The sequence below is a fragment of the Haliotis cracherodii genome, unplaced genomic scaffold, assembly GCF_022045235.1.
Source record: "Haliotis cracherodii isolate W230 unplaced genomic scaffold, xgHalCrac1.p SCAF_10, whole genome shotgun sequence".
NCBI classification, from domain to species: Eukaryota; Metazoa; Mollusca; class Gastropoda; order Lepetellida; family Haliotidae; genus Haliotis; species Haliotis cracherodii.
In genome coordinates this window covers 48165816-48178099 of record NW_027266265.1, presented here as the reverse complement: position 1 = coordinate 48178099, position 12284 = coordinate 48165816, and the positions used below count along the sequence as shown (strand labels likewise).

At 42.4% G+C, this 12284-nt stretch overlaps 1 protein-coding gene across 1 annotated transcript; it reads right to left on the bottom strand.

Moving 5' to 3' along the window:
* Positions 1-5568: 5568 nt before the first annotated feature.
* Positions 5569-10257, bottom strand: LOC139451721 (uncharacterized). Its single transcript, XM_071233041.1, has 3 exons — positions 10085-10257; positions 9390-9693; positions 5569-7185 (listed from the first exon to the last, which is right to left on the bottom strand). Exons 2-3 carry the CDS (start codon positions 9691-9693, stop codon positions 5570-5572), a joined length of 1920 nt encoding a protein of 639 aa, XP_071089142.1. The 5' UTR covers positions 10085-10257; the 3' UTR covers position 5569.
* Between the last annotated feature and the right edge of the window lie 2027 nt (positions 10258-12284).

Sequence of the window (12284 nt, the reverse complement as noted above, 5' to 3'; positions counted from 1 at the left end):
CATGCCAGAGCTCGGTCTCTTAGGTTGGAGGTTGTGATACATGGAGGCCATGCCAGAGCTCGGTCTCCTTTGTTGGTCGTTGTGATACCTCGAGGCCATGTCAGAGCTCGGTGTCTTAGGTTGGAGGTTGTGATACCTCGAGGCCATGCCAGAGCTCGGTGTCTTAGGTTGGAGGTTGTGATACCCCGAGGCCATGTCAGAGTTCGGTCTCTAAGGTCGGAGCTTGTTGTACCTCGAGGTCATGTCAGAGCTCGGTGTCTTAGAGTGGAGGTTGTGGCACCTCGAGGCCATGTCAGAGCTCGGTCTCCTGTGATGGAGGTTGTGATACCTCGAGGCCATGCCAGAGCTCGGTGTCTTAGGTTGGAGGTTGTGATACCTAGAGGCCATGCCAGAGCTCGGTGTCTTAGGTTGGAGGTTGTGACACCTCGAGGCCATGTCAGAGCTCGGTCTCTAAGCCCGGAGCTTGTTATACCTCGAGGCCGTGCCAGAGCTCGGCCTTCTGTGTGAGTGCAGGTGAACAGCTTCTCACGCAACACTGAAGTGGAGAAGGATGTCCTACCTCACCGGGAATCAAGTGGCTACTGATAGAATTGATACAGGCGTGGCTCCTTAACACTCCCCTGTTGATAAGATTTAAGAATGTTCCTGTCAGCTATTACGAAATGTGATCTGGAACCTGTCACCAATCTCTCAGGACAGACGAGGGCGTAGTAATGTTTGCTTTTATAATAGCTGACAGTAACAACAGGACATCCACCATGGAACATCCACAGCTGTCTGACTATCGCTTAACTGCGTCATTTGAATGGTTAAAGACGATTTGAATTTTGAGCTGAAGTATGTCTTAAGCCTATTGACAGCAGCTACAATAACTTAAATGCAGCTAACAGTCAACATGGGCACTTCAGTATGAACCTGTATCCTTTTCTGTCTTACTGTCCATAGTGTGACAGATTACATGCATGCATTCATAAACACTGCATGAATAAACCATTTATGTTCTTGTTAACGTTCCTTTCGTTGTTGTTTCTTTTGGTGTTTTAAGCAGCATTCAGCAGTGTTCCAGTTATATAATGTCGGCCTATAAATAATCGAGTCTGGACCATACAATCCAGTGATTGACATCATGAGTATCGATCTACGCAATTGGGATACGATGACATGCATCTACCACGTCAGCAAGCCTGACCACCCGATACCGTTAGTCGCCTCTTACGACAAGCATAGTCGCCTTTTACGGCAAGCATGGGTTGCTGAAGACCTATACTACCCCGGATCTTCACGGGTCACATGTTGAAGGACGCCGACTGTAACCTTTTGCAAAATTAAGAAACGACCTCTTTTTATAACTGTTTCACATATATGGTTAAATATGATAAAAGATTGAAAGAAGAGGTAAGATTGTTTTTGAGTGACTTCAATCTTCTCCGTAATCGTGACGAAAGGGTGTGAATGGAAGAGGTCCGTTTGTGACTCCGCTATCATCGGAGAAACACTTTGCCATCAATACCAATGTGAAACTTTAACGTGTAAATTCAGATTTGAAGTCAACTGCTTCAGTGAAAATCATCAAACCTGAACTGCATAGAGAAGGACATGGCCGCCTTAATGGGCATGGATTGCCGTTAATTAAACGATGGATACATCCTCGAAATGGCCGGTCAGAGTAAAAAGCCACAACGATATTAAAACCAATGGTGTAAAAATGCAAGAACATTGTGTTCAAATAATAAGAAAAGAACGAAAAAGACACCACGTCATCATTTTGTATCAAGTCGGACATAGTTATTTACAAGCGCTCAATTTCTGTATAATCCTGATCAAGAAATATCAAGTGCTCATAATCTTGTTGCCAAGCTGCTGTTGCTGCTGTGAAGAGGATTCAATTCATCTAACATAGCTGCTTTAGTGTACTAACCATGCCAGTTTGTCTCTGATATTCCGATTTAACGCCTTCCTAAAATTTGCTAGCAAAGTGACTCGAGTTGTTCTTTTTCATAACGTCAGGTAACATTTTCTTACAAAATATTTAGTGGAAATCGTAATACTAATCTTGTCTCACCGTCTCTCTGGATTCTCGTTGCTAAATCCAATTGACATTTGTGCACAGATGGTTTTAACGTCACTAATGACTTCTTATTCCACTATCATCACCACTGTCCCGCCGAGAAACGTCACTAATGACTTCTTATTCTACTATCATCACCACTGTCCCGCCGAGAAACGTCACTAATGACCTCTTATTCTACTATCATCACCACTGTCCCGCCGAGAAACATCACTAATGACTTCTTATTCCACTATCATCGCCACTGTCCCGCTGAGAAACGTCACTAATGACTTCTTTTTCTACTATCATCACCACTGTCCCGCCGAGAAACGTCACTAATGACCTCTTATTCTACTATCATCACCACTGTCCCGCCGAGAAACATCACTAATGACTTCTTATTCCACTATCATCACCACTGTCCCGCCGAGAAACGTCACTAATGACCTCTTATTCTACTATCATCACCACTGTCCCGCCGAGAAACACCACTAATGGCCTCTTATTCCACTATCATCGCCACTGTCCCGCTGAGAAACGTCACTAATGACTTCTTATTCCACTATCATCACCACTGTCCCGCTGAGAAACGTCACTAATGACTTCTTATTCTACTATCATCACCACTGTCCCGCCGAGAAACGTCACTAATGACCTCTTATTCTACTATCATCACCACTGTCCCGCCGAGAAACATCACTTATGACTTCTTATTCCACTATCATCACCACTGTCCCGCCGAGAAACGTCACTAATGACCTCTTATTCTACTATCATCACCACTGTCCCGCCGAGAAACACCACTAATGGCCTCTTATTCCACTATCATCGCCACTGTCCCGCTGAGAAACGTCACTAATGACTTCTTATTCTACTATCATCACCACTGTCCCGCCGAGAAACGTCACTAATGGCTTCTTATTCAGCTATCATAACCACTGAGAAACGCCAAGACCCGCCATTATTGTGTTTTTTAATGGCAGCCATCAGTAAAAGATGGTAACACGGGTAGTTATAACAGGACTTGTTTATTTGAAATCTAGTGAGTGACTGAAGGAGTTGGGTTTAACGCCGCTTTTAACAGTATTCCAGTTATATCATGGCGTGTCAACTTAATGTGGGAGGAAAGCCCGAAGTGATGCAGGTCTCAGACCTTTACCAGTTCGGTGTAAACCATGAGCACGGGTATGGTGCTGACAAACCTAGAAACATAATCGGGGCGAACCGGCATTCGAACCCACAATCATAGGTTTCGAGCGATCCAAGGGACGCAACTCGAATCGCGACGCCTTAGACGACTGGGCCACCCGTGCCCCCTAGTTAAAATCTAGACTAACACTGCCGTGTCTACAATATGCGTTACTTTCGAAAAAACCTAACCAAAAATACTGACGATATGCAAAAAAATCCCCATAATCACTTACTATTACTTTCTCCGTGGCTGATTTTTCGACTGGGTGACGATTTCGCCTGTATTTTTTCCGTCTGTTTTAAGGGATTTCCGTTTATCTAACTTAATTTTTTATCAATGATTAAGAATGCCGTAACCATGGTAACGTATTCAAATCTGCAAAGTTTAAGGATTTTATCTGCCCTTGAAGACCTTGAGATACAAGGTACAGGACATAAAGGTTACCAACATGTCTGTAATATTCAAAGTGGAATGGACGAGCAGCAATGTGCTCAATACACAAGTGCAAACAAAGTGTGACAGAAATGCGTGTCTGATATGAGTTGTCTGATACGAGGATGTGGAGGAAAGAGTGAGTGAGTGAGTTTGATTTTACGCCGCTTTTAGCAATATTCCCGCAATATCACGGTGGGGGATACCAGAAATGGGCTTCACACATTGTACCAATGTCGGGAATCGAACGGGTCTTCGGTGTGACGAGCGAACGCTTTAACCTCAAGGCTACCCGACCGCCCCTGTGGAGGAAAGAGGGTGTAGGTAGTTGGGTGGTGATTGGTGGCAATGGTAGATAGTGGAGGATGCCAACGCAATCCTGAGCAGAGGATCAGAGGAACTCAACAGGGAATATAGGGGAAGAACAATTCAGGCAGAATGTCGGAACCTTCTTTATGGTTGGGTTGCTGTAGATATTGTGGACCAGTGACAAGCATCGTTGGTTTTCCTGGCAGACGGCTACATCAATTAAGTTAATGCATGAGTGAATCTGGTTCATGCAGCCTTTAGCAGCCTTTACTCTCGTAATCAAAAGCACCATAACCCTTTCTATGATCATAAGAAATATCTGCTAAAAGCAGATTGTACGATTCCGACTATATCATGAGCATGTTTATGAATCACTTTTAAATAGTGATGACACCAGGTGTTCCCGAAAAGGTGTGTGTATCCTGTCCCACACACTTGCAAAACCAATTCAATTGTTAAAGGCAAGGTAAGTGTTGAAATGCAACAAAAACCATGGAAACATATGGAACAAGACATTTTTGTCACTGATGCCTCAAAATGTCTACCATAATTTTTTTTGAGAGCTTTACTGAGGTCTTGAATGTTGCAACAAATCTTCCTTAAGATGTGCATTTGTTCTCTTCTACACCATCCACGGTACGATGAAGGAGGGTTACACCACAGCTGTGTGCGGGCCTATGTAAACAGGATCCCCGGTTACATCATTTCTCCACCAATGAACATTTTGATTTGTTTGTGCACGTGGAACAAGACTTATCTGTGGTGTTTGTAATGTTGAGCCTAACTGTAATTACAGTTGCTGTTGCTGTGTGCAAGTAGCGCAGTCCATTTGTCATATGTTCTACGCAGTTGGGATACGCTGACATACATCAACCAAGTCAGCGAGCCTGACCACCCGATCCCGTGAGACGCCTCGATTATTTACAGACCGCCGTAATATAGCTGGAATATTGCTGAGTGCGGCGTTAACCAACCAACAAACAAAACGTGTATCAAAATAACACTTCACAAAACAAACAAAACGTGTATCAAAATAACGCTTCACATGAGTAAGAATTTACTAAGAATGATGTGATCTTGATCTTAAATCATCGCCAACGGCAAGATCATTGCAAATACTATGTGGGATACTTAATTACATGTATGTACACATAGACAATGAAGGTGGTGATGTGAACTTAGGTTTCAAGTCATGTTCAAGATTATTTCACTTGTACAGCGACGTGCATGCACGTGTTTGTGAGGCTGCTTGTTCTGGCCCGGGGTTCTGCCGGTTTTAAATGCCAACCCAATGAGATACCATTCCGCAGTTTAACATCATACTCATACTGAATGGAGTCGACCAGTCTGTTTTATCCCATTAGCCGACCGCTATCCTGGGTAAACACAGCGCCATCTCTTAACGTATGTTGTGTTTGACGCGGTCAGGGCAACGAACCACCGATCTGCCGCTCTCTGTGCAGACGCTCTTTCCACGACACCCGAGTCTAGACCATGAAGGAAAACGCCAACGCCGGATCAAAGAAAACAATCAACTTGTGTCATGATATGTTTATGTATTTGAGTATTAACTTCCACATTCATCTTCAGCAAAATTTAAATACCTTTACATATCTGTCAGACGTAACATACAGTAAACCGTCACTGTCAAGACAGATGCCATTAGGAGACTGAAGGCCATCCTGTTCTTGGAGAACATATCTGACAAACTGACCAGATTCTGTCAGCTGAACCACGCTGTTTGAAGTTTCGTCGACCAGCAGAATGTCTCCGGTCTTGGTTGTAGTGATACCTTGGGGACATATCAAAGTTCTGTCTCCGGTGGGAGTGTAGGTGAACACATCGTCTCCTTCATTAGTCACAGATACAAGGGAGTGGACTTCTTCATTACAAAGTATCAGGTTGTTGTTTCTGGTGACATGGATATAGTCTGGACTCCCTATCACACCCGTGTTGATGGACCTCAGTAGGTTCCCTGCCATGTCCAGTATGTCGACAGTGTCGTTATATGTACCTGCCACCAGTTGTGAAGGACCCAGACAGGCGAGAGCGCAGTACTGTTTGTTTGTTTTGAGAGTTGACAGCAACACAGGATCTGGAGTTATATCAACTGTAACTATTTCACTCCTGTCTGGAATGCTGACTGCTATCTGACTCCCACTTAACGTTGCTATTTGCCATGGATAATCAGAAAGCGGTAGATGTTTTTCAAATGATTTGGAATTTGAGGAATAATATATTTTGAGCTTATTGTTATCACAATCTGCAACTACTGTTACTTTGATGTCATCAACAATTACCACTGTGATGTCATGCAAAAAAGGATCGCATGTGTCATCATCCACTTTACAGTCAATGGTGTGATGTTGAACAGGAGGAGAATGGCGGTCACCAATGTCATGAACGACTTCAACCTCTCCCAGTTGTAGCTCATCAACTGCTTTACTCAGCTTGTCCATGTCATGTTTGAGGACAACCCTTCCTGGTGATGGCATGTTGTCCATGTCTCTGTTGTCCGTAGACGCCTCACCCATCGACTCATAGACGGCATACATGTCCATCTCACAGTTGGATGTCACAGCAGTGGCTGTGGACTCATACTGCTGCTGGCACACCTGAAGCTCATTCTCCAGGAGTGTTATATCTGCTTGTAATTTCTGAGTGTGATTATTACAAAATTCATCCACATCCACAAGAAGAAGCTTCTCTTTCTTTAGGATCACTTCTACCAATGTTTCCTTTGATTTTCGGATATGATCTTTAACCTTGTGTCCATTACTCCTTATATTTTGAATTGTAGATTTTCTCAAGTCGATGTAGTTTTTTGTATTTTCCATGTTGATTCTAAGTTCCTCTGTTTTGTTTGTCAGATGTTCCTTCACAAGAGGAGTCATGCTCTCTATCGTTTCAACATCCTTACAAGCCCTGTGTTTTATACAGCAGCATATTGTGCATATCGCCTGCTTGCAGTCCTTACAAAACAGTTTCACCTTTTCATCTCTGTGGATCTTACACATAAAGCAACGCCTTGTCCTTACTTTGGTAGGATCAGACAAATCCACTACTTCATGATCACGTGACATTGGCATCATGTTGTGCATCTTGAGACATCCATCACAGAAGACATCGTCACAGATGGAGCACCATGAAGTGGCTGGAGTTGTCTTCCCTTGTGTTTTGCAAACATTGCAGATGTTTATATCTGAAAAGATATTTTTGAATTATATATTGTGTGTATATGTTAGTTTGTTGTTTAATGTCGCACTCAGCAATATTCCACCAATATGACTGCGGTCTGTAAATAATTGAGTCTGGACCAGGCACTCCAGTGATTGACATCATGAACATCAATCCACTCAACTGGGAATGGATGACATGCTTGAACGAAGTCAGCAAGCCAGACCAGCCGATCCCATTAGTTGCTTCCTACGACAAGCACAGTTTTACAGCAAGAATGCTTTGCTGAAGACCTATTTTAAGCCAGATCTTCACATGTCTTGTGTGAATGTCACTCAAAAACAACCAATTTATTGTTTTCCTAACAATACATGAAGTTGTAAATTCAGCAATCACAGACATTGGCAGGACTAACAAAAGTACAAGTAAGTTTCTCAGTTATTATTGTGTGTGCATGTGCATGCAACCATCTGTATGTGCACTAGTGTGTCTATATGTGTGCAGAGTTTTACCTTGACATGCAAAAGTTGGGGTACAGGGGACCGCCCATAATAAATTGTAAGGGTCCACATGGGCTAAATGGGGCTCTGGTAAAGTAATGAAATGGTGTAGTGTACTACACATTTAGATAATTATTTAGAACCTGGAATGAATCAATGATCATGTGGACAGCGGTCATGATTGAATGAATGTTATTGTGCGTCCCTTGGGACGCAGTATATATTTTTTCTGCGTCCTTTCTCTACATTAGTGTGTACTGGACGCACATTTGTGCATCTGGTAAAACCCTGGTGTGTGTGTGCTTATCCCTCTGATGAATAGTTTCTTGTTACTGTTAATCCTTTGCCTACCATACATAATTCTGTACCATGTTCAATAGTCAGTCTTGCCTTGACAACGGTATAAGGATCTATACCATGCAGCTATTACAGTAAAATAAAGATGTTTTATCCCATAAATAATTTTGTGTGTGTCTACTTTGACATCCGTCAACTTTTAACATGTTTAACATCTCTAAGAAATGCCTATCAAACAATTTAAATGTGTGCGTGTATAAGCCTTGTTGGTTTGTTGTTTTACGCTTCCGTCAGCAATATTCCAGCTATATGATGGCGATCTGTAAATAATTGAGTCTGGACCAACCAATTTAGTGTATAAGTCTTGGAGGTGAGGTGAAATGGGGCTTAACATTGGGTACAAGATTATTGCACCTGTATAGCGCCGTGCATGCATGTGTGTGAGTGTGTACTTGTAGTAGTCCGAACTGAGATCCCATGGTGCATTTTCACATGAATATGCCCCAATCAGACAAAGTACACTGACTCTGAGCCGACCAGTATTTCTTTTAGCCCCTCAATGTCGAGTGCCAGGCAGGGTAACAACAAGTACCATCTTTAGATGCCTTTTGGTATGACGCGGTCAGGGATCGAACCCCAGACCTTCCGCTCTACCACTAGATCCGGAAGCAGTCATAAGTCTTGGAAAGGAGACTAAGAATATTATAAGTAAATTAAGAACTGGTAAATGTTTTTTGACTCCTAAATGTTAGCTCCCCAAAAGTGGCAATATCAAGGACCACTGTTTCCATCAACGTGTGTACCAAAATGTCAAAATATTATGTTCATAAGGAATCCAGCAATGTATACTCTATCCACCCACTAACAGATGCACGTAAATGGTACTGAGTAGGTAAAAAAATTGTCTTCTTTGGTTGGTTGGTTTGTTGCTGTTCAACGCCACACTCAGCAATATTCCACCTATATGACGGCGATCTATAAATAAATCGAGTCTGGGCCAGATAATCCAGTGATTGACATCATGAGCATCAATCCATGCAATTTGGGTCGATGACCTCCCGATCCCCTTAGTTGCCTCTTACAACAAGCATAGTCGCCTTTTACAGCAAGAATGGGTTGCAGGACCTATTCTACCCCAGATCTTCATGGGTTTTCTTCTTTGGGATGATATACATGTCCTGTAGGAAAGGCATTTTTCCTAATAGTCGGTGTTTGAAAAAAATAATAATGCCAAGCTGCCATAAGGACCCACAAACTTTAGAAGCTGCAGGTCCTGATTAAATTCTTCAGGCCCTCATTTGTGTGACAAATAAATCGACATGTAAATTTACTGCAGTCCATGACGACCCATATAAATTTGAAAGGCACTGGACCTAATGGGCAGGCTCTTATTTTGAACACATTGTCAGTCAGAAAAATAATGGCTAATCACCTTCTACTGCCTGTGTTGACGGTACAAAGTCGTCAATCAGCCCCTGTATCACGTGGCTGGGCTTAAGCTGACTGACCCACTCCTCTAAGGGACTGTCAGAGATAGCCACCTTCGTCGGTTGTCGACAGGAGGGACATGGGATGGACTTGGCCTGTATTGCTTCAGGACGCGTTTTGGTGTATTTCAGCAGACAGGATTTGCAGAATGTGTGATTGCACTGAAGTGTGGCAGGGTGTGTGAACACCCCTGTACAGATAGCACAAGAAAGGTGCTTGTCTGTCAGCTTCTTGTATTTAGAGGCCATCTAAAAAAAAAAATCATTTGTTTAATTGCACCTTTTGTGGTAAATAGCACTAATGGGTGGAAACACCAGAGCATAAAATGTGGCAGAATCTATGATGGGTATTTATTGAAAAGAATATATGATGTCCCCAAAATTCTTGAAAAATTAATTATGCCTTAGACTGTTGAAAAAAAGAAGAAATAAATTGCCTGACACAAAAATGTCATTCTTGCAATCTGTTTTTCTTTTTTAAAAAAAATGGGTCATAGTTATGAATAAAAAATATAGAGATCTATCTGGTCTTGTCCCAGTAGCTGAAAAATATCTAATCTCGATACTAAATCCCAGAGCCCAGTTTAAAAATCATGTCGTGCCCCTCACATCAAGCTTTCAACGTTACATTTACACCTACCTCTCGCCTCCTTGTGCAGTTCGATGGAGTCTATGTTGTCACGTGGTACTGTTGGTATTGTTCTGCGCTGTGCGTGTGAAGTGGGCACATGTTACAAACTGGACTACATAAGCAATACAGTCACTCAGTCGTCCATCTTTAGTTACTCGTGTTGTGTGGCAGTCTTGTACGCATGACAGATCCTAAAACAATGCTGTCGCAGGCGACGAGAGCCTTCGGCGACGATAGTTTATGACGATGGGACTTATGGGTAATTGTATTGGAATCGAAAGAAATTGTCATATTTGTCTAAGTGTGTTTTTCTATTTTGGTTTAACGTGAAATGTGTCTTATAGACTGATTCTATTTATGAAAAATACTAAGTATATTTTTAAAGTCGAATTTAATTCCAGCAATTCTATAAAACATTTCGGCACACTAATGAGAGGGAGACATTTCTACCCCACGGTCTCTTCTTGCAAGAAGATTTTACAGACGCTTTAGTGACTATTGAAGAGGCAATGAATAGGGTTTTACGTCGCTTTGGGCTATATTCCCACAAAAACGATAGCAGGGGACATCAGAAATGGGCTCCCAAATTCTCCCCATGTGGGTACTCGAGCCGGTGCGGGCGAATGTTTTTTTTCAATCTTGACATCAATTGCCAATAAGTTTAAGAGTGCATAGTAGCTTTTTCGGCTGGTATCTCTTTCAACAGGGTGAATATATCATGTAGTATTATCATGAAGAAGCAATGTGCACACTTTATACAATGAACCGTCAAATAAAGTATACCAATTTTCATGAAAATTGTAAGAACTGTTGATTGTGTCTATTTAACCATCACTCATTTCTGCAACAGTTTGGAAACAGTAATCTGTGGTTGGTGAGGTTGGGGGAGAAATGAATTTGCAACCACATGGTCCCTACCATGCTCGAAATGTCGTAGTGAGTGAGTTGGGTTTAACGCCGCTTTTAACAGTATTCCAGTTATATCACGGCGTGTCAGCTTAATGTGGGAGGAAAGCCCGAAGTGATGTAGGGCTCAGACGTTTACCACTTCGGTGAATCCCACGAGCACGGGTAAGGTGCTGACAAACATTGAAACGTAATCGGGGCGAACCGGGACTCGAACCCACAATCAAATGTTACTTGCATGCTCAAGGGACGCAACTCTGCACAGCGAATCGCGGCGCCTTAGACGACTGGGCCACCTCTGTCCCTCGAAATGTTGTACATTTGTGTAAATATATTAATTTTCAAAGATAATATGTCTAAGATACCCATCAAACATAAGGTAAAATCAACTGAGAGGTATAGTTTCTTAAAGCATATTTGTGTAACTCTCCACCTCTCCTTAGTTGACCTTATATTGGCCTGATGGTGCCGCACGTGTTGACAGGAATTTGCGTGGTTCCTGCATTGACTTCGGAAGGTCCTTTGATTCGGAGTTTATCCGAGGTGGTCAATTTATTTTCAGTATTTTTTTCAGATGTCGCTCCTCGGTGTTTCTTGGCTGCGTTAGCTGAGCCGGTGTATATTTGTAAATTCGTAGGTTACCGGAGGCAGGGTCCGCAACAGGGCATAAAGGTACTAGACATGCGTGCTATGTCTATTTATAGAATTTTGGGTTTCCTTGACAACACGTCCATTGGGTTCATTCCCCGCATACCTGGTCTATACAAATAGCTTACCAACACCTGGTAGTATATGTATGTCGCTATACAAATAGTACCCCAGCACCTGATAGTATATGTATGTCGCTATACAAATAGCACACCAGCACCTGGTAGTATATGTATGTCACTATACAGATAGCACACCAGCGCCTGGTAGTATATGTATGTCGCTATACAAATAGCACACCAACACCTGGTAGTATATGTATGTATGTCGCTATACAAATAGCTTACCAGCACCTGGTAGTATATGTATGTCGCTATACAAATAGCTTACCAGCACCTGGTAGTATATGTATGTATGTCGCTATACAGATAGCACACCGGCGCCTGGTAGTATATGTATGTCACCTTACAAATAGCACACCAGCACCTGGTAGTATATGTATGTCGCTATACAAATAGCACACCAGCACCTGGTAGTATATGTATGTATGTCGCTATACAAATAGCTTACCAGCACCTGGTAGTATATGTATGTCGCTATACAAATAGCTTACCAGCACCTGGTAGTATATGTATGTCACTATACAAATAGCACA